This window comes from Melospiza georgiana, chromosome 5 (genome assembly GCF_028018845.1).
Source record: "Melospiza georgiana isolate bMelGeo1 chromosome 5, bMelGeo1.pri, whole genome shotgun sequence".
Taxonomy (NCBI): domain Eukaryota; kingdom Metazoa; phylum Chordata; class Aves; order Passeriformes; family Passerellidae; genus Melospiza; species Melospiza georgiana.
This window is the reverse complement of record NC_080434.1, coordinates 35,088,923-35,116,637: the sequence shown is the minus strand read 5'-3', so window position 1 is coordinate 35,116,637 and position 27,715 is coordinate 35,088,923. Positions and strand designations below refer to the sequence as shown.

Below are 27,715 nucleotides of genomic sequence, written 5' to 3'. Positions count from 1 at the left end.
AAGAGAATGAAGAGAGAATGAAGCCTCCATCTTTCTCAGAAAACAAATTTATATAAAACAGATAGGATTAAATCTGGCTAATGTTGACTAATGGTCATTGCATATATGTAGCTCAGCACTAATAAATTCCTGCATTCCTCTGAAATTCTGCAGAAAAAAATCTTTACAGACTCTGTGTGTGTTGCTGTTGGAGGTAGTGTAGCAAATAGCAGAAATGACTCATTGCACTACTGCTAATGGGAAGGTGGGACTTGGGTGAGGTGAAAGACAAAAACACAAACCAACCCTGCCTGCCTCACTTTCCGTGGTTTGGAATTTTCACTGCACTTACACTTCACAACAATGAAATGCAGAATTCTGAAACAGGTATTATTAAGAAATGTTTTGAGAAATTTATCTCTGAGCAAAGAGAAGACAAATGCTACCATTCGAGACATAAATCATTGCAGGGAACTACCGGGATTGTTTGTGAGAGAGGAACTAATTTAAACAAGTCCATTTCTAAAGCATTGTTTACCTCAGGGAACCTTCTACACATGAATGTCAGAGGAAATTGTAGAAGGTCATATATCTCAGCTCTGTGAACCAGTTGTCCTCAATGACAGGGGATGTTTTGTATAAATAAGGCTTAATCCCGCTCTGTGGCAGGCTTACCTAATGTTTGCAAGGCCACCTTCTATATGAAAAAGAGCCAAAATGTATGCTTTATGATGAATTTATCAAATTTCTTTTCACATTTTGTGTCCCTTAAAGGACTGACTCACTTACCAGATCCCACACAGACTGAGGGTAGTCAGGTTTGGAACTGAAGTTCCATTTCTTAGCAAAACTCCACTAAGCTTGTTTGTTAGCAAATGTGATTTTCTATACAATTTTTTAAAAACATCCTCCTTAGCATATTCTTGCCTCTTTAAATATACTTATTTATAGGCTGGCTACACAGCCTCCCCTTTCACCCAGTTAACGGACTGCAACATATGGGATGCTGCCTTTACTTCCCATAGTGAGCTTTAGGAGCTAAAGCAGCACCTCTGTTGTATTTCTGCAGACAGGCTGGGGCTCTCCTGCTCTCACACTCCAGTCTCATTCCCCACTCCGCCACATGGCACTGCACACTTGGGATCTGCTGAACGCTCCTGCTGTGACAGGAGCATAAGGAGTGCTTGGAGGTTGCTCAGGGAAGCAATATCAAACCAGGCTCAAACCCCACAGCACAGGGAGTGCATGAACAGGCCCATATGCTGTGCCAGTTGCCCGTTCCTGGGTGTTGCTGAAACCGTAGCAACACCACGGACACATCCTGTCTGCAGTGCTCCAAAGTGTTCCACCTACTTTACACATGCAACAGGAACTGGTCCTCACTTTTAAGCCTTTCTGTTTTAACTGCAGTTACTTCATCGTGTCTGTGGAACCCAGTGTTGAGCACATATACACCTATGTATTGAAGTCCTCCAGGAAATCAAGTTTCTTATTGCCTTGTTCCAGGAAAACAAGGTTCCTTATTTCCTTATAATACAAACTCGGCCCCTTGTACAAGAAAGTATTTAACACTTTAAAAAAGCTTTTCCTGTGATCTCATTACTGTGCCCACTGTGTTATGTGTTAATGGAAACCTCATCAATTACCGGCTGTTCAGCTACATCCTGTGCAATGCAGGGTCACCCTATGGAGCTTATATGGAATTATGGACAAAAGGCCTATTCTCTTCCACATAAGCACAAACCCAAATTAATTTTGAGTCAGACTTGGCAGCATTTCAAATTTCTGCTGCCCATGTAGTTAAAAAGAATGACACGAATGAATAAAATTATTTTATAAGAGCGCTGACTTACATACTAAAAATGTTGACTCATTTGGGTGCCCGTTCCATGGCTCATTTTGCACATGGAAGTCTCCTTTGTGAGAAGCCTTGTTTCTTCTCCTAGTCCTGACTTCAGCCTGGTGTTTGATCTCACCCAGTGCCCACTAGGTCACGTGTACAAGTTTCTCCATTTATTCCAGCACTTGATCTATTTGCCCCAGCCTAGTTAATTATATGAAAAAAAAAAAAAGGCACAAAATTATTAGCTAGACAGTAAGGAAATAATTTCATTGTTGTGCCTGGCTGTTTGACTACATTTTCTCTACTTTGTACTTCTTTCCTGGGGGAATTTTTCAAATAGCTCATTGCCTGAAGTCAGCCCTTGGTCTGAGCTGTCCCATCTGTGCTGCTGCTTGATGCTAACATGGGCAGGAGGGAATGCAAGAGAGAATACCTTGGATAGGGCTATCAGTGGCAGTGAGACAGGACTGAGTCAGGCCTTTACTTGTCACCAGTATTTTAACTGAATTCCATCAACAGCTGGAAGTGCTCAGCTTTTCTAAAATCTCTGCTGACAGCACACTGCATGAGTGACTCAAAAATAAAGGTAAGCAGCTTTACTGAACACAGGAAGAGGCTAATCAGTGAATTTTCCTATTGACTCAAATGGCAGCAGAATTAGACTGATTCTCCAGCAGAATTTTAAATGCCGGGTATTAAATGTTTTGAAATGCAGGACTACTATTTTTGCACGGTTAACACACACATCAGATATTTTCACCTATTCACATGAACCACTCATTGAAAATTAGTCCTCTAATAACCTGTATCCTCACACGACGCAAAATCAGAGCCAGACACAGGGAAGAACTATCAAGTGCTTTTAGAAAGCTATTAGGATGAAGGAAGTTCTTGAATAAGTTTCCTTTAAAGCCTTGCATATTATGAATAACCCACACTGCTCTGGATTATGTGAGTATTTCCCTTATTTCCATTTCTTGGGTAACCTAAGGAATCTATGCACAGAAATATGAGGGGAGCAGGGAGTGTTGAAGTGGTCAGATCCATTCATAACTATGAATTATTTATTATTATTTGTTTTATCAACAGTTTGGTGTTGGGGCTATCTAAAATCAGTAGAGAAAAAAGCAGCCAACCCTGTGGAATTGTACAGAAACTAAAACCTATTCTGGCAGATGATTTCCAACTGCTGTCTTGGAAGTTGCCAGTGCACAGCACAGATTCCCCAGCTTTGGTCACGAGTGTTGGTCTACAGGACTGCAGTCAAAACAAGCTAAATACCGAGACTAAGTATTGGAACCATTTTGCAAAATCAGGAATGGGCTTCACCTGGAGCCAGTTCACCCTCTGTAATGTCATCTTAATGCATTATTTTCCCTACCAATCCCAAAAGACCATAACAAGCCTTTGCTTTCCTATATAAATACAGGCTTTGTTAAACACAGATTACTGAGTTGAAATCCCCCAGTGCTGCAGCAGGAGTTTAACTTGCAGTTTCCACAGATTTGTGATTTTTCAGCATTTTTTGCCTTTTTTCCCTAAAAAGCTGGATGCTGTAATTTCAGAATCCAGGCTATATGTAACACCCAGATTGATTTTGAGTTTTCCAAAGTACTACTTTTGCTTATTTTCCTAACTAAGGAAACATATTTTTGATTTCCTTTTCACTTGCAATTCCTTATTCATTTGCATTTCCTTTTTCAAAAGCAGTTCAATTTGTGAATGAGTTTTCAATAGTTTTGTACAGTAGAGAGAACAATTTTTAAGGTGGCTAAATGCACTAAGAGTATTTAATATCTGGAATCTTTCTAAAGCTATATCAGAGTAATAATCCTCTGTTTCTTGTTTCTAAATATGTGAAGGTAAAGTCCACCTTTAAAGCTTAGTGCAGTTTTTTACTGTTATTTTAAGTGTGAGAGTCCATTTTAAATCCAAAAGAATCAAGCTTCTCCAGACCACAGTCTATAAATATAACTCTTGCTTTGTCTTTGCTCTTTCCAATAACTTTTGAGTGATTGTGACTGCATGTGACAGAGGTAGAAGTCACAGAGATAATGAGCTTCCTCTGAGTGTGATAAAAGCAGTCAAGCAGATCAGAGTGATTCTCTGCGTGGCACCTGTAAGTGCCAGAGGCGCAGGACAAACTGTGCATGTGCTCAGACTGTTCAGACACCAGAGAAACCATATGGGGGAGACGCTCACAAATGCTCAAGCCAAGACAGACGCTGCAAGCAAAGTGCAAAGCATACAGCCTGGTAAAAACCGTCCATCAGCTCCAGGATTCCTTACAAGAGTGCCCCCTCCTCTTTACAGTAAGTTTACTATCAATCTCTTGAATGGACACCAGTCTGAGTCCCTAATTTGTAACAAAAGCTTTATTTTCTGTAGCATTAACAGACCTCATATCATAGGGAAAGCTCATTTATAGTTTCTAAAACAAATGAAGGCTCCTTCTCCTTACAAGGCCACATCAAAAAGAACAATCATTATAAAAATTAAAATCTTCAAAAGTCAGTCTGTACATGTGGATCCTTCCACTAAACATGAACCCTGTCTTGGGAGTGAATCATTATGACACTGCTTTTTTGTTTCTTGATGCTTTTTTGGAATTGTAGTTACTTCCAAACCTTTTTCCCTGAGGAGCCTACCCTCTTTTCCCCCACTTCCTGCTGAGTACCATTTTGCAAGCTCAAGCACAAATACCTCTACCCAAACAGGTAAAGAAGGTTCACTGCACAGCCCACACACCTTGGGGAGGCGAATGCAATCAGAATACACGAGTTAAGTGCCAGGCTCAGAGCTTTGCCTGAAGCACTTTGCAAGACTCACCATAACCATAGTCATTTGTTTTCTTTCCCCTGTGCTGATCAGGAGAACCCTTTTTCTTCCAGGCTACAGAGGGGTTGGAAAAAGAGCTTAGGTCAGGGAAAATGAGATATTGTTACTTGATGCCAAAGAGTGTTTACTAGGCAATGAAGGAAACCTTAACAAGCTAGGCTGAGCATGCTTTTAACTGGTCCTTCCCAAAGGATAAAAGTAAGCAACTTGTCATGACAGAAACAGAATTTCAGACAATTTAAAAATGGTCATAGTGAGTTGCTTTCAGGCTAATATCTTGTATATAGTCAAATACTTTGAAAACAAATTAAATTCTTGCCAGTCCTGATGTTTTTTTAAATAATGCATATCCATATCCCCAGAAATCTCAGCAAGAAAGAACAATCTGTGCATTTCTGTCCACAAAGAAGTGCAACAGACACTGTGATAGCATAGTTTTCACGTTGCTGTAGAAACTCCACCAGAGTATGCTTTAACTTTGTGAGTGATTAAAATACAAACAGTAATGCTGCCATAATGAATTAACCACAGATAAGCAGAACTAAGATGAACGCGGGCAATCCCAAACACTACGTTACCTGCTTTCCTTAGCATTGGAGCTCTTTTGTTCTTATAAACCAAAGTTTAAATGATAAAGTTGCATTTTGCACCTTTTGAACAGTTTGGAGGTTGCTAAAGGAAGGGCACAGTTCACTGGATACATGTGGCATTCTGCATGGAAAGCAAAATCACTCTCTTTCTTTTAGACTTTTGTCTCAACAAAAGATAGTGGAAATACTCATGTGCTCACTCAAGAACCAAATTAACACTTTCCAGACAAAAAAATTAGAGAGGTAAAAGGACCTTATGGAGAGGTGAATCAACAAACTCACAAATTGCCAAATAAAGCGTACATGCTCCATGAGGTGGAATTGGACCTCAAGAATGAAGGGCATAGATTAAAACCAGCAGTAAAGTAAAACACAGTGACTAACCCAAACTAACAACCAAATGATGTGAGACAAAGAAGCCATCTGACTGACAGCCATCCCGATCGGAAAAGGAAATCAGAGATGATCAGGTCATGCAGACCTCTGCAGCGCTCAGAAATAAGCAGATTACTATTCAGAGCACATGGGACTGGGATAATGCTAAACCCTCGAAGGCATTTCACGGCATTTGTTTCCAGCCCTTTGTTCCCCGCTAACACGTCTGGGGATCTCTCCATCCCCTGCGCCCCCAGACGGCCCTGGGGGCCTCTCGCCCCGAAGCTGCGCGCCCCAGGCCAGGCTCTGTCCCGGCTCCTTCTGTTCTTTGTGAGGCTATCGGAGGTCCGGGGAGAGACAGGCACGGGACAGGGCAGAGAAGGTGGCTGCTAGGGGAGCCCCAAAGCGAGGGGTGGGGTGAGCCTCCGGTGAGACCGCGGGCAGAGCAGAACTCGAAGGGACGCCGGCGAGGGTGAGGGATGGTACAGGCGTGGTAGCCCCGAGGCTGGCGGGGGAGCGGGAGGGAGCCCCGGGGCCGGGCTCGGGCGACGCACTCCCTGTAAACCGCGCCGGGGCTGCCCGAGGGGCCGTGCCCGTGGCCGGGCGGGCGCTCCGCTCGGCTCCCCGGGGCGCTGGGCAGGCTGCGGCAGGTAGGGAGCCGGCAGCGCCGGGGCTGCGCCTCCCCGCGCCCGGCTCGCCCTGCCCCCGCGGGCCGAGCAGCCGGGGGGGGGGGGGGGGGGGGCGGCAGGGGTGTGCGGCGAGGGGGATTAGCGGGACGCCGCGGCCCCGCCTTCCCTCCTCGCATCCTGGGCGCGATGAGAGGGGGAGATGGACCCAAGCCGGCGGGACTGGCACCATGACATTCGCCGGCTTCGTGGTGGCGCTGGTGATAGGGGCGATCCCCGGAGCCCGCGGGCCGGGGCAGGTCTCCGGCAGCCTCCCGGCCGCCCGCGCCCCGCAGCCCCCCGCCGGCTGCCCCGCCGGGGGCTTCCCCGCGGCCCAGCGCCCCTGGGCACCGGCGGCGCCCCCTCTGCCGCGCCGGGGGGCGGCGGGCCGGGCGCCGCGGGGCCGCCGCAGCTCCTGCGCCCTACCCGGCGGCGGCGAGGGGCGACCCGGCTGCGCCGACGGAGCCGGCCGGGGCGCGGCGGAGCGCGGCCGCGCTGACTGCGAGCGAGGTAAGCGGGGAGGGGGCGAGCCCCAGGCAGGGGTGGCGGCGGAGCGGGAGAGTGCGAGGGGCTGAGGGACGCGGGGGGAGACGGACACTGAGAGAGCCTTGGCCGGGCGGCGGCGTTCTCCCATCCCGGACCGGTTCCCTGCCGCTGGAGGAAACGGGGAACATGGGGACGGACACCGTCTGCCAGTGACAGCCAAAGCTGTTCGCAGAGGAGAGTTAAACTCGTGCATCAGAGGATGCAGCGGAAAGACGAAGGTCCCGCCTGGGTTTGTTTCTCCGCTATTCTAATACTGGGTAGGTGAACAGCGTTTCAAAGCTGCGCCATAAGCGTTCAGTAGGCTCAGTTTGCCAGGGCTGGCTGGCATTCCTTTTTTGTTGCCGGGTTCACTTACTGGGAAGACACTTTGTCTACAGAAGTGAAGTGGCAGAAAGAGAAATAGAAGGATGCCTGGCTCCAAAGATGAGATGTTTACACAGTATGACTTTCTTTGCCCCCTCCCCCCAATCTTAGCATAATGGGGTTCACAAGTTAGTGCTGGTGCTCAACAACATCGTGAGCTGAGACAAGAGACTTGTGCTCCCCTCACACACTCCCAGATGAACTCCCACTGACTTCAGTGGAACTTTTCAATGTGTAAGGACTGAACAGCAATTTCTGCATCCAGCACTTGATCAGCTTTACATTTCATCAGTGTTGGCATTAAATAAATTGATGTACAGTTGGTTTTGAGTGACTTCACATTTTCTCCCACATTGCTCTGGTATTATCTTCTACTTAAATAAGAATTGTGTCCTATTTATAGCTATACTAAACATGACCAAGCATAATTGTTGAAATGAAAATTAAAATTCCCTGCTTTATTGTCCTTCCTTTTACATCTTTTGTAACAGCACAAAGTCAGCAAGGAGGTTGATCGTTAATATTACTTTTTTGTTCATTGAGAAAGCTGACTTTGTGTTGTGAGGGTTTTTTAAAATTAATTTACTTTCAGATGACTGAAAAGGATTCTTATCCTTCTCTTCCAACACTACCCATAGAAGGGGTGTGAAAAAAAGGTAGTTTGAACAATTATATGTATTGGTACAAAAATACCCCATGAAGAGGATATGGAGACACCAAGGTCCCTATTGATCATTTGCACATCAAAAAATGCAGCTTCCTAAGTTGTGTTCCAAGTCAAATCTACTCCTTCAAGAAGACAGAATGATGTTATGCAGTACAGATGTTTCTCTGAGAAGAATACCAGGCAGCTGTTGGCATGGAGAAAACAGATACCTTTTTTTCACAGATGAAAAAACCCCAGAAAACTTCATACCCTTTAACTGATCTCACTTTCAGAAAGGGTACCACAGTTGCTTCTCTAATTTAGCCCGGCATATTAATAGTTTCCTTAGAATTCTTCAGTCTGGTTCCCAAAATACTTTATGAGGACTTAGTCTAATATAATAGTGAAGTACACAGTAGTTTATTGCTAAGAACCCAATCTTGCACTTAGTAAGTTTCAGAATCCCCTCCAAGTTCAGCATGAAGGGGATTTAAGCAAAAAAAACCCACTAAAATACTACCTGATTTGGGTTTAGCTGTATTTCTCCAGTCTTTTCAGAATGGTGCTTTGTTCCCCCAGAAAAAGGAAATCCAGGTTGGCCCCTGCTAAGAGGGAAGACACGGCTACTGAACAATAGCCAATACTTTGTAATGGACAGATCATCTGTTCCTGTTGGACATGCCACTGGTGGTAAACTCCAGTGGCATCACCAGGGCCAATGTCTGCCCAAAAGCCTCTGTGGGGCAAGATGAAAGGATTAGAGAGTTTGTGAGATGGCTAGAGGTGGAACATGGACACAAATCAAGCCATTTGTCCAGAAATAAAAGATTACTGTAACATTCCCCCTGAAGTATGTTCCTTTCTTACAAGAGGCAAAAAGATGCCAGTGAGGCAATGTCATGATGTGGTTATAGCTAGAGAGAGAGAGAGACAGACTGCTCAGAGAGAAACTCACTAGACCTCTTGCTTTAGTACCTGGGCTAAGGAAGCCCATACTCAGTGTTAGGCACCTGCCATAACTAAATACAATACCATATTCAAAGGCTTACCACCTGTAAATCTCTGGGTTTGTCTAGCTTAAATATTATAACTTATCTGCAAAGTTAATTGGCTAAACTTTGTCCTTATGCATATGTTAAATTGTTTTATATTTAAACAGTGACAATGAAATATTTTTAAAGCACCTTTGCAATTACACTGTACAGTAGTAGACTAAAATCAGTTTTACTGTTTAAACTAATAGGTTTTGGTCTTTCATTTCCTTCCTTCTGAAAATATCTGGGTAACATTACTTATTCATGCCTTGAAAGCAAGTAAACGAAATACAAATACATATAACTTATCATGATTAACCAAGGATACCAGAGAGGACAATAAATGAATATGAGCATACTCTCTACACAGAGCCCGTATACGTCCACCACAATTTAGTATTTTAGTTGCTACTAATAACAACTTACCTGTGGTGTACTCAGGTTCCAAGAAGGAGGCCTAGCTCAGTACCTGGGAGCAGGTGCTGCCACACAGTGTTTGTGTGGCACATGGTTACAGTTTTGCGCATATGTTGTTCATGCTATGTTGTTCCACATCTAATTTAAAGCACTTTGAATCAAGTAGGTTAATTATTTGCTTTTCTATTATGAAGAGGGACCAATACAAAACAGGCTAAGTGTCTTTGTCAGAGGTCAGTGGCAGAACTGGAAATAAAGTACACACCTCCAGGAAGGCTTGACTTTAGACCTTTTCCATTAAAATTGCTTTTACCAAAAGGTGATTCCACTAATGTCAATCACATAAAGGTTCACTAAACTTTTGTGAGAGAAGACTCAAGCCTCAGACTCATGATCTAAACACTAGATTATTCTCCCTACCTGTTATACTATAGTCCAAGCAGTTGATGGAATGACTTTTGGGACTTTGTTTTTTTCCAATAGCTTATGATTAGAAGTGGAACATGAATGCCCATATTTTTGTTCTAAGAAGCAGCTCCTCTGGAACCATTCTTACCTGAGCTGCACAGAGTGAGACCCCTCATTTTCTCCAGCTCTGCCCACATAAGACAACTGCAGTCCTTCAGAGCCTGTTACATTGCTCAGTTCCAGTTTAGATTCTCAGAGCTTTAAACCACTGATTGCTGACATGATGGATCTCAGTGCTGCAGAGGAACCAATGCAGCACATTACACACTCAGTGTATACAATATTTATGAAAGTTCTAATATAAGAATCCTTGAGTATGCAATACTGCTACTGATCCTCAAGACAGTTCTTAAAAAGTAGTTCTGCTGGAGGCACCCTTTTTCAAGGGTAAAATGCCTGGAGAAAATAACTGTAATTTTAGTCTAGGAGCAGTGCTCAGGAAAGTGATAGACAGTAGCATTCACTGATCACAGTGAGCACCATGCATAATTTTGCTGAAGGTAACAGGATTAATTTATTTGAGTTTAGTCAGGCTTGATCCTGGAAGGGAAGTTTCCATTGATTTGAACCAATGTTAGGTTTTAGCTGTGCTACATGCAGTTTTTTACAAGTACCTCATACAAACCAGTGAATTAGTTTTATTCTGAAACTGGGATAGACCCTTTTATTTGTATTATGGATCCTCCCCATGTACTTTAAATACTGCAAGTAACAGTGTGATCCCGTGGGATACAGAGCATGTATCAGTGGGAAACCCTCACACTTGATGTCAATTTGGACTGACCTAACTGACTCAAAGACAACTGAGATGAATTGTCAGTGCAGGGCCTTTCTGAAGCACTGTTCCACATTGGAACACCTTGAATATTAGTGCAGAAATAAAAATATTTGTTGTTTTTACAGATTTCCAAAATTGAAATTACTACTTTTGCTTTGGTTTAAATCTGCCATTTCAGAGCATGCTGCACCAGGGTGAAAGGCACAGGCAACTTTTACTTCTGATTTCTGTTTTCCCAGCCTACATTTATAGCCAAATTGCAAACCTTTGGACAGTGTATACCAAGAAACTATGGCACACCTTTAGCCAACATCATAAACACTACTGCTGCAGCACTAACACATACAGCAGAAGTGGAAGTGATTCCCATCCTATTTGCAATTCAGCCACACAGCTCATTCCCAGTGAAACGTAAAAAATAAATCAGAGTTTGAAGTTACCCAGCAACTCTGCACATGAGAATGTATAGGAAAAGAGGCCAAGCACAACAGTGCAGTTCCTTTGAAGCTCTTCTGCTTTTCTGAGTTAATTAAAAGTTGGCTGGGTGGTTTTCCTCTCCCTGTTTTCCTGAGTGTCTCATCTTCAGCCTATATGGCAGGTGTTCTGGAGCAAGTCTCAGCAGCACCCACTGGATACCCTTACTTCCTTTCATTTGCAAGTATAACTTAATCTCCTTTCAAGTGATAGCAGATAGGAAAGACTCTGACTTGGGCAGATACCAGGACAACTAAAATTACTAGACTGTATGTAAACAACAGGAATTGACCGTCAGTAACCTCAGCTAAAACAAAATTACAGTAAATCCATACATACTTTCTGAGTATTTATACTCATTTTTATAAATGAAGGCATTTCTGTCAAGACAGCAGATTGTATTTTTTGATAAAGGGCTGAATGAAGTCTGTCCTAAGAGCACAGTATATGTCTAGAGCTGTCTCATAGGCCTGCTTTATGTCCTGTGCCCCTGTTTCTAACTACTGTGGGGTCACATCACCTCTCCTCATCCTCCCTCTTCCTAACCAGAGCTGAGGAGGGCAGAGCCATGGGCAGGATCCTGGTGCTGCTGTTCCCTGTTGTTCAGCTTTGTGTTGAGGCAGGGTAGGTTTGATAAGCACTTTAAGCAGAGGTCTGACACTATATTGAACTGGTGGAGAGCAGAAAGAGTAGATACTACTGCATTAGTTCTACTCCCAACGGTTTAGAGTTTTGTTCAGCAACTAAAAGAGCTGAAAAATTATGCTTAAAAATCTGAGATGCTACTGTACCTCTAACTCCAGAAACCTAGAGCCTCCAGTGCATACACTTAAGGCAGACATGCTTTGTAAGAGGGAATGCAGACACTCCTCTGCAGAGTTGTTGTGCTCCAGGGCCAGCACAAAGGAAGCCCCTGAGACACGTGTTTGGGTGCTTGAGGTGTTACATTGGAACAGCAGTAGACTTAACCAGTGAAAATAAGAATTAACCTGTATTCTTTCAGTCATGCTAAATATTAGCTTTCTTGCTTCCTATGAAGTGAAAAAGTGTTTCCTGGCAATTCTACACTGCAAACACTGACTATCTTGCAATTAAAATATTAGCACATAAAGAGATAGCTGGTAGTGCAGCATAAACACACACCATGGCAGATCATGCTGTTATCCTGCAATTCCCTAGGATCAACTGACACAGGAAACACAGAGCTGTGTTTCATCATGAAGAAAGAGTTTTACATACTGGAAAGAAAAACAAAGCTACTGTAATGAAAGTCTTGATGTTGAGGTTCTGTTTTATGAGGTATCACTACTGTAACTAATGTCTCTCTTGATCTGGTAATATAACTACCAGGTGTCTGAACACCACAACATTTTGAGTAAACAACAGAGAAATAATTTTCTCATTAGTACCTTTGATATGCTTGCTGTATAATTATGACTTGGTCATATGACAGAGGTTGATACATACTTCAAAGTACATGTACATTATATTTGGTTGCCTCTATTAAATGGCAGGTTTAATATTACCTACATGTAAAAATAGGCTTTCTTTTTATTTCTTTCTATATTAGTTTATCAGGTGAAAAATCAAAAATATTTAAAATTGGTTACAAAATTACCTTTAGCAATCCTCTTGTGTGTTTTGCTGTGTTTACGTGTTTACTAAGTTCTTCCACCACTGTCATTGGGAAATCTGTAAATACAGAAAGAGGAGTGAGCCAAATTCTGCCATGGAGACTTTAGAAGAAAATTTTATTCTTCAAGTACTCCCTTATTCAAATATTTGAATAGAAACATTGTGTAATGTGTACTCAGGAAGCACTGTATTGATTTCAGTAGGTGTCAGGCAGCACTTTAAGCAATCATGCACTAAAATATACTTATTTTTGGAGATGACATCTTCAAACTTCCTTTCTGGTATGTCAGGAATCACTTTGCTATGAGTGCAGTTGATGTTTCAAGTGAAAATAATAGTCTATACAAAAGTCTGGTGAAGAGCAGAAATAAACAGAATTCCAAACTCTGTCTGTCTGTGACATACAGAAAAAACACAAAGATAAAAAAATTAAAGACAGATAAATGATGTGCAACATGTCTACAGTATAGTTATATTTGACTCAAATACTCCTCTCTCAAAATGATAGCTCACTCTGTAACATGAGTCAGATAAATGTTGTTTGTAGTTTACTGCACAGTAAGTTACTGCTGAGAAAGTAAATAGGAGGCAAAAAGGAACACGCCAAGCCAAACATGAGGTTAATTAATTCCTTGAGTTATTTGGCAATTGTTTGGCTTTGTGGTTTTATAAAATACACTGAACTAAACCCAGGACAGAGGCTGAGAAGAAAAAGTGCATCTACCTATTATTATTATTTACACAAAGATGAACAGAGACACAATGAAATGAGAGGCACAAACACTGACTGTCTCCATCCCATTGCTAAACACCTGCAGACTGGATGATGGTGTAGCTTCTAAGTAGATCACAGAACAGAAGCAGATGGATTAACTGGAATTTCAGACAATATGAATTGTCTGAATATAGCTGGGCTGTTTTTGATAATTTAACAGAAATGTTTCTTGTTGAGTTACTGCTCTGTCATGATTTTCTCTGTTTCTCTGTAGCTATCCCTATAACCAGGTTTTTCCACCTTTGCCAGGGCCACTTGGCTACCTTCAACAGTAGATATATCAGACATCTCAAGTAAAACTACTGTAATACAAAAATGCAAAATCTGCTAATTTTCTTGGATTTCTATGCTCTGTAGCTCTCAAGAAACACTTTTTTTCCTCCCACTGCTTTCAGGCAATTCCTTATGGTTTTTAGCTTGCTTTGTCTGAGAGTTTGGTAAAGACCTCTCATGAATTAATAGACCTACATGCAGTGTTTTTCTGTCTGAGAAAAGTATGAACAAATGCATTCTTTGGCTAAAATGAACTGCTGTCATCTATGACATGCAGAATGTAACTTGGGGCAGAGCAAAAGCTATGCAGTCCATGTGGTTATTTTCTGATTCTCTTAAGGTCAGTGGAATTTTGTGAAAGATAAAAGTACAGCATATTTTATACAGATAGATATATACGTACGCACGCACTGTGTGTGTCTATATATATATATATATATACACACACACATACATATATATGTTTTGCTCAATTTGGGTAGAGGAAATCACATTTCAGTAATTATATGTCTATAAGTACTTCGTTAGATCTTTAAGTTATAGCATCAGAAGGATCAGAAAGACGATGCAGTTTCAGTATGGGGAGAATAATGCTTTCCTCATGTACAAAAAGGGTTCTCTTAATTTGTGTATCACTATATGAGAATGTTAGGTGTGCCAGAATGTTTCTTGGAAACAGCTCAGTATCCATGAAACAAGAACTCAGGGAAAATGAAGTTCAGAGTCTTGTGTGGGATGCATTAACCAAGCAATAGAGTATCTTGGAGGTGTAATTGTTTTATTTTTAATTTTTGGTAACCAGGGTCAGTGAGACTCCGGGGAGGCAAGAATGAGTTTGAAGGTACAGTGGAGGTTTATTTGAATGGAATCTGGGGAACAATCTGTGGGAGCCATTGGGACAATAATGACGCGACAGTTGTATGTCGACAGCTTGCACTTGGGTAAGTTTCAGTTCAAGTAAAAATCAGTCAACTCATTTTCATGACGTTTCAGTATAAAGGACAATCTGCTTTTTAAATTCTGGGGGCTTTTTGTGTTTGATGATTGCTTTTTTCCGTTTGAATGTATTTGAATGCTGAAGTTGTTCTTCCCAGAATACTTTGCTGGCTTCAGCCGCATAACACTTCAAAGAGGAAATCAATATTTCCTCAGCAAGCTGAAGATAGGATCTGGACAGGAGCAGATTGTGGCAAATGCTTTGCTTTCAAAGTGAAATGTGTGAACAGGGCAGCAAGCTTCAACAAACTGCTCTATTGGACATCTAGGAGATGTCCACATGGACAGAATTACGTGGTCTGATCCTGATCTCACACATCTAAGTGCAAATTAACAGCTCCAGTTAGGTTATTGAATCTATAACAATGTAAACGGAGCCAGGATTAGACTCTACATGGGCTCCTAATCACAGGAAAATTGCTAATTCTCAGGGGCAATGGGTTATCCTAGTAATCACCCATTGTATTATGCCAAATGACACCTGGAACTCATCCTACGTTTTTGGCAAATGGCAACACTTTAGAGCTACAGCCATACTGGACAGGCTGAAAATCCCTGCACTGTCCTTGCTGACCATTACTTCCCACTGCTGCCCGAATGCAGTTAATCAACAGCACCCTTTAGCATAATGTGTCTGCCTTTATTGCCTTTCTAACATTTCTTTCACTCACATACCAAAGCACTGGTTTTGCTTGCTACAAGCAGTAAGGGGCTTTTAAAGCAGACTTGCACTGTGACATTCCTAATGATTAATCCACTTTTTAAGACTGCTAGCCAGAACTAAATCTAAGCTGGTTTATAATGTTCAATACTAATCTGGACACACCATGCCAACTTATAAAAATATAAGGATTAGATGAGATAAAAGTTCAGCCATCTGGAGGCTGTGATTTTGCTTATGACTTCAGCTGTCTACGTGCAGTGGCTCCTTCCCTCATTTTCATGTGAGTCCTATCTGCTCTCTATACCCTGAACATTTCAGCTGAACGAGGCTGCTGTTAGCAAAAGTAATTATACGGGTGAGTGGTTTTGTCTTTTCATCAGAAACGGCTCAAAGCTGAACCCAGGCCAAAAAAGCCCCAAGCAAACAGTAGCTAAAACTTGGAGCTGTCTTGAATGTTACACAGAAATTTGGATCTCTGTACCACCAGGTGAACTCACGAGGCATTACTAGCGCTTTTCAGGCACTCCATCTATCTGTTCCTTTGATACCACCATATTTGGGCTTTGTTTTAACTTCATTTTGCTTTGCAAGGAAGAGAAGATGGCTCTATAAGTGCTGCTGTAGATTCAGCATGAGAAGGAAAGAGAGCTGTTTATAAAATGTTCTGGGTGGATGGGAATGGCTGAATTGAGAAAAATGGATGGGGGCCTGATCTGATGGACTGTGAGGTGGTGGCACTGCCCCATCATCACAGCCACAATACAAGGCATTTATGGGCAGAGCATGGTATGTCTGCATGGAGTAAAGGACACAATAAGGGACAAAGACCTGGTGGCATTACACCTCCTGGAACTGTAACTATCGTGGGCTGAGTACTATAGATTCACCTATGGACTATGGAGTCCATAGGTGAATCTATAGTATGGAGTAGTTTTTGTAGTTAAGAACTGGGAGAGCAGGAATGTAGCTGGCTCTGCAGCAACACAGTCATTGTACTAAGATATCCCACAACAAAATGGTGAGAACTGGGTCACATCTGTTACTTTTCTTTGTGCAGAAGACAATGGTGAACTGTATGAAAATGTGATGAATTTACACTACTGAAGAAAGCCCTTTCTTTTCTACTCCAAGATTTATATATGAGAAAATGTTCCCACTTCCGCCCTCCCACTCTGATATCCTATCCTGATTATTTTTACAGGGAAAAAGGTACAGCAAAACACATACCCTTTTCTGGATTAGGCCTTATTCCTGTTTTCTGGAGTGAAGTGCGTTGTCGTGGTGATGAAGAAAATATACTGTTATGTGAAAAAGACACCTGGCAAGATGGGACATGTCCTCAAAAAATGGCAGCTGCTGTCACATGTAGCTCCTCCCTGGGTAAAAAAAATACATATGTTTTCCTCAAGTCCTTGTTTTATTTAAGTAGAAGTTGTAATAATTACAATAATGAAATGAGAAAAAGTGTTAAGATTTCTTGGAACAGATTATACAGATTGAATAACTGCATTATTAACTGCTCCAAATACCTCAAGCAGCACCTAGCTTAACAACTTTTTACCCTTCCTAATCAACAACAAATTGTTTCTTTCAGATGTAGGTTGTGAGAAAGAGTAAGAATCTCTGCCTGAAAATGAAGACAGTTTCCCCCCTTTTTTTAATGTCAAACTTATATTATTAGGAAAACAAGTATCATTAATGTTTTTAAGGTATTTGATATTATTTTAATCAAGATGCTAACTAAATGGGCAGACATACTATCAGATGTAAGATAGTGGTGCCTCAAATATGGCTAGGCTGACAGTGCTAGGGAGTTGGCAAGGCCAATCTCTTCAGCTGAAACCAAAACATGTGGCTGCTGCCTTTCTTCTCCTACTTAGTTTTTAAGTGGCTTTTAAAAGAAAATTTTGGTCTTAGAAAATTCTTGAGTAGAGGGAAGGGAGAATCTTTTCAAGATAAGAGACAAATTAAAGAATGAAAACAAGAGAGTTTTGCCTAAAGAAACTGAAAATTATAAATGCTTTCACATTTTTCAGGTTCTATTGCAAATAGCCTTTAAAATATTTATAAACCCCCCCCATCAGTGACACTAATATGAAATTGGAGAAATGACCTCAGTACTGTTGTTTTGGGTTTTTTTTTTTTTAATAACCAAGAATTAAATAGTAGCATTAATTGGCTGGAAAGTTACACAAATATTACTCAAATTTAAATAATTTGGATATTAGATATGGTGGAACTTTAAAATAACCTGGTTCACATCACAGCAATTATGGGGTTTTATATGGCTTTAAACTATTTCCATTATTATAGATTTATTTAGCAGTGATGCTTTCAAGACAGTTTCTTGGTACACCAGAAGAGAGCTACTGATTTTAAAAGACTGGAAGCAAGCAGGGAACAATACTTGCACAGTTGAACTGAAACTCCACAGTCAAAGAGATTTCACAGCTCTGACTACATTTTCTAATGGAATGAGAAAACCCAAGGATTAATTTCTCTGTCCATCACATAATTTTTACCTCTTACTTCAGATTTTACCCAATTTTGCTCTTACTTGTAGAAAAGTAGCTCTCCTGACTGATTCAGTATTTGGCCTTATAGCACTAAGTGTATGTGAATGCTGTGACACTTGGGTAATTCAAGATCAATATGCTCACTTGTATGTGTAAGCTTTCTCAGCTAGTGAGAGTGGAGCATAAAGGAACTCACTTTACTCTCAGGTTTACCATCTAGTAGAAAAAAGAAAATGTGGTTCTTGAGTGATGTCAGAGGAACCATTAAGCCATCTTCCTCCCTCTTTACTATCAGAATGATATTTTAGGACATGAGTGACCTGTTCTATACCCTGTGTTTGCTGCCAGGCCCTGTCTTCACTCCGATCCGGCTGGCTGGTGGGAGCAATGCCCACGAAGGAAGAGTGGAAGTTTACTATGGTGGCCAGTGGGGCACAGTCTGTGATGACCAGTGGGATGATGCAGATGCTGAAGTCGTCTGTCGGCAGCTTGGCCTTGGGTTTGTTTTTCTACATGTCTGTTATTCCAGCAGCAAAGCAGAAGAGTTATCAGACCCTCAGCTGAAGCTAGGAGAAATATAATTGTCAAAAAAATGCTCCTTTAAAATCATACCTATACTTTGGAGCAGTAACTGAGTTTATTTATAGAAGATTCAGGTGCTGTGTAATTTCAATTCCCTAGAACCAGTTTTCAGTATCATATGAGAGGGCCAATTTTGTCTGTTTGGCCAGACAGATAAAGAATGTCTCAGAATAAATGTTAACTTTCTACTGAAAACTCTACAATTTCTGTAAAGTTTCTATCCAAACCTGTAGGTGAAGAAAAGAAATTTTTGACTGTTTGAATGCTTACAATTCATTTTACTGCAGAGTCTGACAGCCTCCTGGCTTTGGCACAAGAACTCTGCTTTGTCAGGAAGGATATGTTTTTTGGCATGCTGGTGAGAATCTCTCTAGATTTGTTTAAACCATGCATCTCTGAAGATTTTCAGTTTGCATATACTGAGCTAGAGATCTGTTTGAGGTTTTGACAGTTAAGCTTGTCAATGATTCTGTCTGAACTAAGCATGGTCCGAAATACGGCTACAGCAGCAGAAGAGGATTTTCTTGATTCACTTTCTTAACAGCCAGAGGGGATTTTGATACCCCATGGAAGGTAAGTATTGGTATTTGCAGAAAAATGCTGCAGAGGTGGGAGACTAAGAGGAAGACTGCTGGACCAGAGAGGAAGGAGATGAGGACAATTGGGATGGAAGGCCAGTAGGGTTGAAGAGGGAAAGAACTGGGAGCAAGAAGCAGAGAAGATGCTGGGTTGTATCCCATGCAGGAGAAGGGGATTATGTCTGAGACAGACTGGAGGAGAACTAGACAGGTAAATGCAGAGGAGACTGGAACAGAAATTGCCTGTTCAAGCCTGCTGGGACTACAGTGAAGTGAAAGAAGTGGTATTGAAGGTCAAAGTTCTGTGGCATTAATGGGTGATTCCCAGAGTGTACTTCTTTTGTAACTGAGGCCTTGGGCTGCCCATGCCACCCAAATTAGCTCAGAAGGATGAGAACTTTGGACTAGTTAAAACATTGTAGATTCCCTGCTGAGCCAGCATAGCAACCGATATGCTTCTCTGACATCAGTTTTTTTTTCCCCAGCTTATTTTATGTTGTATTAGTATATTCCTGCACATTTTCAATTGGGAATACCCATTGGAAAGTCTTATCTTCTTGCAGGCTTTTCTTGCTTTTGAATTGGGCTGCTATTAATAGGTGTGGGGAGTTCCTAAGCCCTGCTTTGCATTTCTGTATACTAATGACAAGTGTAATGCTCTTAGCCTGCCTCCTTCCTGGTGACACTAAAACTTTTTATTACTTATACTTAATCATCACAAACTGCAGTTTTGTGATGCTTCTAATTTGATTTTTCTGAGCAAATTAATTATATTAAGATGGTGCTAAACCTGCTTAGTCTTTTTGAAATATGTCTAGAGAGTTACAGAATTTCTCAAGTAAGCAAGATGTCACAACAAACATGCTAATTAATATGAAGTGAAATCAACTTACCAACAGTGGCAGTAGACCACTTCTGAAGTACTAAAAATAATCCAAATTTGCATACTGTTAATCCATCTGGAACATGCCAGAAACTGTAAAAGTAAAGCTTCTTAGTAAATAGCTTCCCACATCCCTTCAACTTTTCTGTAGCACTCCTGTAAAACTCCAGAATTTCAATCTACCATTAATAGGTGAAGAATAATGGCAACGTCTTTTATTATTTGGTTTCCTAAATAATTTTTTGCTTGACACAAATTCCCCTGGTTATAATGATGGGATGTGTTGTCTCTGCCTAACTCCAGAGACTCTTAAGGGAATATGGTATAAATTGTAAAAGCATTCAGAGCACTCCATCATTATCTCTTTGATTTCAGCCAGCTGCTTAATGAATAAGGATTTTTTCCTTAATATTTCCTATACATTTCTGCCAACATTTTTTTCAGATACACTGAAAAACAAGGTGCTTTTTTAATTAATTTAAACTAATGCTTTAGATAGGTAAATCATTACAGTCCAAACTTTAGACATTTCAATCTAGAATGAATATAGGAACAGGGAAAATATTGAGTGGAAAGAAATCAAACTATGGCAGACACTTATATATAAAAGACATGATATTTGAAAAAGAATTGGGAAAATCCTGATAGATGATAAAGGGTTAAACACTGCATAATTTCTGTAATTCTAAAACAATGTTTTCAATCAACATAGTTTTTTGTGCTCAAAACCTGTTCTGCTGACAGAGAATATACCCCCATACAAGGCTAGTCATTGATCTGCTTCCTGTTCTTACTTCTATTGCTGATGGGTGATATGACATTTGTCAAGTCACTTAAGATCTCTTTGCTGTGGTTTTCACAGGACCAAATAGGGAACAATCACATTTATCTGGGTATTTGATTAATGTGCTTTGAGGACAACAGGTGAAAGTTGCTGAACTTCAGAAAGATATTAGATTTTTTTTACTATAGATAGATATTAAATGAGTAGTACAATTAGAATCCTCATACCCAAGCTGTTCATCTGTAATCTCTCCTAGGAAAGTTAAAAGTCAAAGGCACAGGAAAGGAAAATCTTCAGCTTGCCTTCTTCTGACTGGGTGCTCCTTGCATTTCTTACAGGGGTGTTGCCAAGGCGTGGAGCCAGGCTTACTTTGGAGAAGGCTCTGGCCCCGTGCTGCTGGATGAAGTACAGTGCACGGGAAATGAACTCTCGATAGAACAGTGCCCAAAAAGCTCCTGGCGAGAACACAACTGTGGCCACAAAGAAGATGCTGGCGTTTCCTGCACACCTCTCACAGGTACTCCAGTCATCAATCATCACAGGAAAAAATGGGACAAAGGCAGAGTTCACAGCTCTGGAACAAACTTGTAAAGTTTGCAGAGGCACAAACCCAAACTGGATGCAGTACAGGCAATGTTACTGATTTTGCTTTAGAACAACCATGAGGTGTAAGAAACAGTGATCCTTGTTTTTGCTTTCCTGTTCCGGGCACAGATGGTGCACTGCGGCTCGCAGGCGGGAAGGGCAGTCACGAGGGCCGCCTGGAGGTCTATCACACAGGCCAGTGGGGCACGGTCTGTGACGACGGCTGGACGGAGCTCAACACGCAGGTGGTTTGCTGGCAGCTGGGATTTAAGTAAGATTACTTGATATTGGATATCTGACTGTCACTTGAGCATGATGACAAACACTTACATGAACCCTACATGGACCCTATTTTAAGAGTCTGCTTTTTAATATTAGCTGAGTGCTTCAAAGAAAGAACCAAGTTAAAATCCATTAAAGCCTGCTTTCCTCAGTTTCACAGAGGTATGCAGGCCTTAGGTTAGGTAGAAAAACCTTCAACAAGCGTGACTTAGCAGTCTTTATTCACTGAGTTCCTTCCAGTTCTCTTTTTGGCTGAGATCAATGCATGTGCTATAGAGAAGAACTGATTTTGATTTCTATTTTCCCTATAAAAGTTTGCTTCTTCTAAATCTTTGCTTGTTGTACGGTCATTAATGACAGACATTTTCAAGGTGTAAGTACTTCTGCACTACCTCAGAAATTCCCACAGCCTGGCCCTAGAACAGTTATGTATTGAAAAGCATTTTAGAAAAATCCAATTTGTTTCATGCATTCTCTACTTTTCCTACTCATCTCTGGCTACAAAGATACACTCTCAGTAGGTGGCTGTTATCTTGCCTTCAAACTGTGACAGCTGACATTCAGAAAAGGATTTTGTCTCAGAGTGTGACATTTAAATGTACACAGAATACTAAGAACATACTTAAAGCTTCAGAGTCATTGAGCCAGCCATATGCTTGGTTGAAGAGCAGCCTTAATCAAAGGCATTACATTCTTAAGTTTGAACTAATGTAACAGTAATTCCTTAAAAAAAAAACATTACTGAAGAGGCAGCATATGGTGCTCTCATTGAATTTAATGCTAATTGAACCTGTATACTGAGAATACTTAAGAAATCTATTTCCTCAGGGATAACCCTTTCTTTCCTCATGCTTAAGCATCATGGTCCATCATGATCAGTGTCCTCTGATCACTGGGGACCAAAACATACCTCTGTGCTGTGCAGGTATGGAAAAACTGCAGGTATGGAAAAAGAGAACTACTCAGAAGGAAGCTCCGGGCCCATTTGGCTGGATGATGTGATCTGCTCTGGGAAGGAGACAAACCTCCTGCAGTGCTCCCGGCGGGAGTGGGGGAAGCACGACTGCAACCATCAGGAGGACGTCAGACTCATCTGCCACCCAGAAAACGACAGCCACAAGTGCTCACTTGGTAAGGAAGCTCTTTGCTAAAGTCACAGTATGAGTATTGCTGTGGATACAGATCCAACCAAAGTACAGGATGCTTAAGGATTCTCAAAATCCTAGTATTTGTCAGATAAGTGCAAGGAAAGAACAGGAAGGGAAAAATCCTAACTTTTCTCCTGAAGATCACAGGAAGTAATCGAGTTTTGTTTAGAATGTAAGCATCCAGAACATTAAAGCTCAACCCAGATTTGCAAGGTAACACAGTCACATTCCAGTGATGCAGTTGTCTCAGTCTCCACTAGATTCTGAACCTATTCAGCACCTCATGATGTACACCTGATTTTACTTGGCACTTCTCAACCTCCAAGTAATGCCTGGTGTCAAATGCTCTAGACATACCTGAGCACTGAGGAATAAAATCAATAGTACATCCTCCTATGGCTTTGCATTCAGACAATCCAAAACAAGGGATATGGAGAAGATGGGAAGTTCAGAGACAGCAAGAAGGTAGGGTGAGAAGCATGAAATTATTTCTGTGTTACTACTGCCTATCATTTATATTGTGTCTGGGTGAATAGCTCTAGTCGCTGACCAGGACAGAATGATACCACACACCCAGATAAAAGAGTTACTTTCAATGTCAAAGGCCTACAAACTTGTATGAAAATAAAGAGAAGAAAAAGACTGATAAGAAATGATGGAAAAATACCAATTACACAGTGATAAAAATATAAACACAATAAAATAGAAACAAGTAAATTTCAAAGATTCCTAAATCCACATGCAGATAATTAAACAATAATGCTGGCTGTGAGATATTTGCAGTAGAAACTACGGGGGAACAATGGGTTGCACAGCAATTCTGAAAAAGTCTCATTTTTACAATTTGCTACAGGAAGTGTGTAGCTTGTCAGTATGTAGCCTTTTAGAAAACTGCTGCCAATGCCATTTAGCTTACCCAAGATTATTTCTGTTGAATTTGAAATTGGTATTATATGCCTGTTTCCTTGAAATCACAGGCTGAAGGATTATCCCACAAACTACAACATAGTTTTACTGCACAATGTTGCTACTTCAGCACTTCCACATGTACTTTCTGAGTCTCTCCCTCTTTACAGGCTTATTCTATGTAGCCCTCTCAGCATCCAATAAATGTCTTGTGTTGCAGTACATATATCAAATCCTATTTATTAGAAAGAATTTTCTCAAACCAAAACTAACACGAATTCAGTCCATGACTGCTGTCTTTAGAGATGCAAACCATCTGTGCCACTTTGCTCAAATTCCTATAAAATATCTCTGCTGAAGGAGTCTGGTTCAGTTAAATATATCCATATGGTAACATTCTCACATCCCCACTACCAGAATGCTATAGTAATTTTGTGCTCATAAATAAATAAATATATATATATATGTTTTCTAAACCACAAGAAGATAACAATAAAACATTAAACAATAAATAAATAACAATAAAACATTAGTACTATTCTGTGCCTCTATTTGGTTAATAGAAGTTTAATTCTCACCTAAGTTGTATTCTTGCTGAACATATCAGTTCAATAAGAAAATAGGAGTTTATCTGACATTTCCTAGGAAATTTCTGATTGGAAAGTGGACAAAGTGTTGTTACCATTTACTTCCCAGCATTTGAAAAAGCATTTTTTCCCATAAGGATAAATTCAGTGGGAAAAAAAGAGAAATTAGTAGATGACAGGACTTAAGGAAACACAGATATTACGGAGCACTAAAAAGGAGATAGGATATACTACAGTAATGACATTTGTTCAGTAAGATCACAACAGTGTAAGTAAACAGAATGTTGGTGAGGTTAATCCATGTAACTGTCCATACAGTATGAACTCCAACACAATATACTTTAAATTACATTGCAAGCAAACATACTTGGATGTTTCTTACTTGAATACTTCTGCATCCATTTAATGACTTAGGCCGGATTTAACTAGCGCTGACCAGATTTGTGTTTGGTATACAGAAGTTATGCATACCCTGAATTAATCTGAATTAAACAGCAAATGCAGCTATCTCAAAATAATGCTTTAAGAGTGCAATTAAGCAATTCCTCATCCTCACATATTTAGAAAAGACTGGGAATAGGTTAGAAGAATGAGGAAGAGTCTTTTCCATTATTCTAAAAAGCAACTCTCATGAGCATATTAAAGATTACCAAGTATGCTACACGAAAAGATTGAGAAGGTGATCCTCCCTTGAACATGACAAAGAGGCCACTGAGGAATTCATAACTGTTTAAGGGTATTTGCATTGCTTGCAGGCTACAGAGGCATTTTAGAGTAAGAATTAAGTATGTACTTTGCCTAATGAGTGAAAACTTAACTAGAGGCCAAGCACTGCAGAAACCATGATCAACTAAGTCTGACTAATCCACATAACTGAAATTTCATATTATGAAAGTATCTGATTAAACAATCAATTTAAATTGCTAGAAAAATAATGTAGAATAACATGCTGCAGAAAAATGTGCACCGTGATGAGGAATAGTTCAAGTTCAACACAATGCTGTACTATTTTGCTGAGACAGTGGCTAGGAGGAGCAGCAGCAACCAGTTTGAGAATGGATTTATGGAATGAGATACAGTTACATTCACTCATAAAGTGTCTCTAAGGAAAATCTGTCCAGCTTGTATGGGTATTGTATCAAAGGTATCTCAGGTGTTTTCTACCATTTGTGTAAATTGTGGTCAATTTTTGAACTATGTCACATATTGACTTGGAATTAAGGAATCAGCTGAAGAGTAAAGTACGGCAGTATTTAGTATTTTTTTTGTAATTTGTACAAACTGCTTCATTTTGCCAGCCAGGGTGAATATGACTACTTTAACCACTGATATTAGGCTTGTTGAATGTAAATATCAGTTGTACTAAATATAATGAAAATAACTAAAAGTACCAGTTCTTGCCTCTGTTGCTGTGAGCTGACAGCAGTAATTTATTCCCAGGTCCTCCCATCAGGCTGATGGATGGTGAGAATAAGAAGGAAGGACGTGTGGAGATTTTTATCAATGGCCAGTGGGGCACAATTTGTGATGATGGATGGTCTGATAAGGATGCAGCTGTAGTCTGCCGACAGCTTGGCTACAAGTAAGAAAACTCATTAGGCTGCTTGTCAAGTTATGTTTTCTGTATCTAAAAATCTTAAGTTTCTGCAACCAAATACCACAACAGGTCTAATAAGATAATGTATGTCTTTTAAAACTTGTCAGTTTGGCATTCTTTTAGAAAAATGCATTCCTACTATTTGTATGAAAAGTAGTAAGGCTATGTCTTCAAAAAGAATGTTCATTAAGTAGCATAACTGGGAATGGGAATGTTAGTATTCAGAAGTGTGTCAGTCTGACTGACAACAAAAATGCACATTAGTGACAGTTATTAAATACTTTTCACTATAAGTTAAACATTCCAAATTATAGAATCTATTAATTAAATACAAAATTTTAGTTGTCATATTAGTTTCAAAAACAGGTCAGTGTCCACTGTCACAAGGCATGGATATGATGACTGCAAATTTAGATGCAGGCACACCAGCTACTGAATTCCTGATTTAATGGAGTTTTTCCTTCCTTTACTGATCTGGCTGGATTTGATGTAGCTCGAAGATCTGATGAAACTGTTACACAAGGGATTATGGCTCCAGTCTGCACGACAGTAATTTCAATAAGCTTCATTTAATACAGCAATAGACCTGACAGAAGAAACCCACCCTCTAATTAAAAGCACTGCAATGTATGTGTGACTTTTGAAAGAAATCACTTAATCAGGCTTACACCAGTCATCAGCATTTTTTTTCTGGATACCCAAGAGCAGCAAAAAGATAACTATAGGGGAGATATATAAATAGCAGTACTAATAAGACTTGAAAAATACCCAGAATAGTGGTGAAATACAACAGGAAATTAGTGAAATGTCATCTCCAAAGTATCTATAAAGAAATTTGAGCTGAAAAAATACAAATCTTACTGTTTGTTGTATCTAACCATGTGAAGTTTGTCCAACCAAATATCACATTATGCCTGAACACAAAATATATACCTTGTAAAAACTGCCTAGTATTCATTTAGTAAAAGCCTGTTTAAAAGCAGTACTACACTGTGGCTTCAAAATGGCAAAACTTGACAAGTCAATATATCACTCTTAAAAGGTACCTAACTTGTTAATTCTAGGATAGGTGTCCATCTATCCTAATCCACTTAATTTTCTCATTAACAATATAATGAAAAATAATAATAGTACTGCATCTGAAAAACTCAGCATAGTTATTCTGCATGGCCCTTGGTGTATGAGAACTGAGAGGAAAAGATCGGAAGTCACTTCTCTCCAGGGACAGATCTGAACTGGCAAAAAGGTTGTTTCTCTGAGGGTCATCAGTGCTGGCTTGGAAAGCAGCAATTAAGGGACACGTGTTTGTTAGGGGTGCACTAAAGCCAGTTGTAAGGGCACATTCCTGCATGTAACAAAAACATAGATGTAGCATTTGTACCTTCAGAGATTTCCCAATTATATGACATAATTTCCTCTCTTAAGCTGCACTCCTTGCTCAAGAACACCACGATTTTTTACAATTGTTTCCTGAGATGTTTTTCAGTGGGGGTTGGTTTGGGTTTTCTATGGTGCTGTTGGTTGGTTGGGTTTGAAAAGCTTTCATTCCCATTATCAGCAAGCTGAGAGATTATTGATGCACAGTAAGAGATAGATTGTTTTCATACAAAGGTAGGAAGAAGGAGGTAGTGCCCTTTTACTAAGTAACTGATAAGATCTGGAGAGAGAATTCTGCACTAGACTGCAATAAATACTTCTCTGGGGAAGGATAAGAATACTGTGGTTGGTGATTGATAACAAAGTAGTTTTCAATATCCTGAGGAACTTTAAAACAATGCCCTAAAGCAGAAACTTTGTCATTTGACAGAGAAACCAAAACCAGGTAAGAATTTACAATGAGTGCCTGTACTGTGTCACTGTGTTGTAACAGCAAACATGAACACATGAGCTGCCCACAGGTATCAGAGA

At 40.5% G+C, this 27,715-nt stretch overlaps 2 protein-coding genes across 3 annotated transcripts in view; one reads left to right on the top strand and one right to left on the bottom strand.

Annotated features, from left to right (window-relative positions):
- Positions 1-27,715, bottom strand: part of LOC131084154 (bifunctional heparan sulfate N-deacetylase/N-sulfotransferase 3) — a 162,916-nt gene that overhangs the window by 65,966 nt on the left and 69,235 nt on the right. The window lies entirely within an intron of this gene.
- Positions 6,401-27,715, top strand: part of PRSS12 (serine protease 12) — a 31,156-nt gene continuing 9,841 nt past the window's right edge. Inside the window, exons 1-8 of the mRNA XM_058025333.1 lie at positions 6,401-6,800; positions 14,502-14,640; positions 16,561-16,739; positions 18,224-18,374; positions 21,041-21,219; positions 21,417-21,558; positions 22,495-22,700; positions 25,651-25,792. Of these exons, the coding sequence (XP_057881316.1) occupies positions 6,482-6,800; positions 14,502-14,640; positions 16,561-16,739; positions 18,224-18,374; positions 21,041-21,219; positions 21,417-21,558; positions 22,495-22,700; positions 25,651-25,792 (1,457 nt within the window). The 5' untranslated portion in view covers positions 6,401-6,481. The remainder of the gene's footprint in view (positions 6,801-14,501; positions 14,641-16,560; positions 16,740-18,223; positions 18,375-21,040; positions 21,220-21,416; positions 21,559-22,494; positions 22,701-25,650; positions 25,793-27,715) is intronic.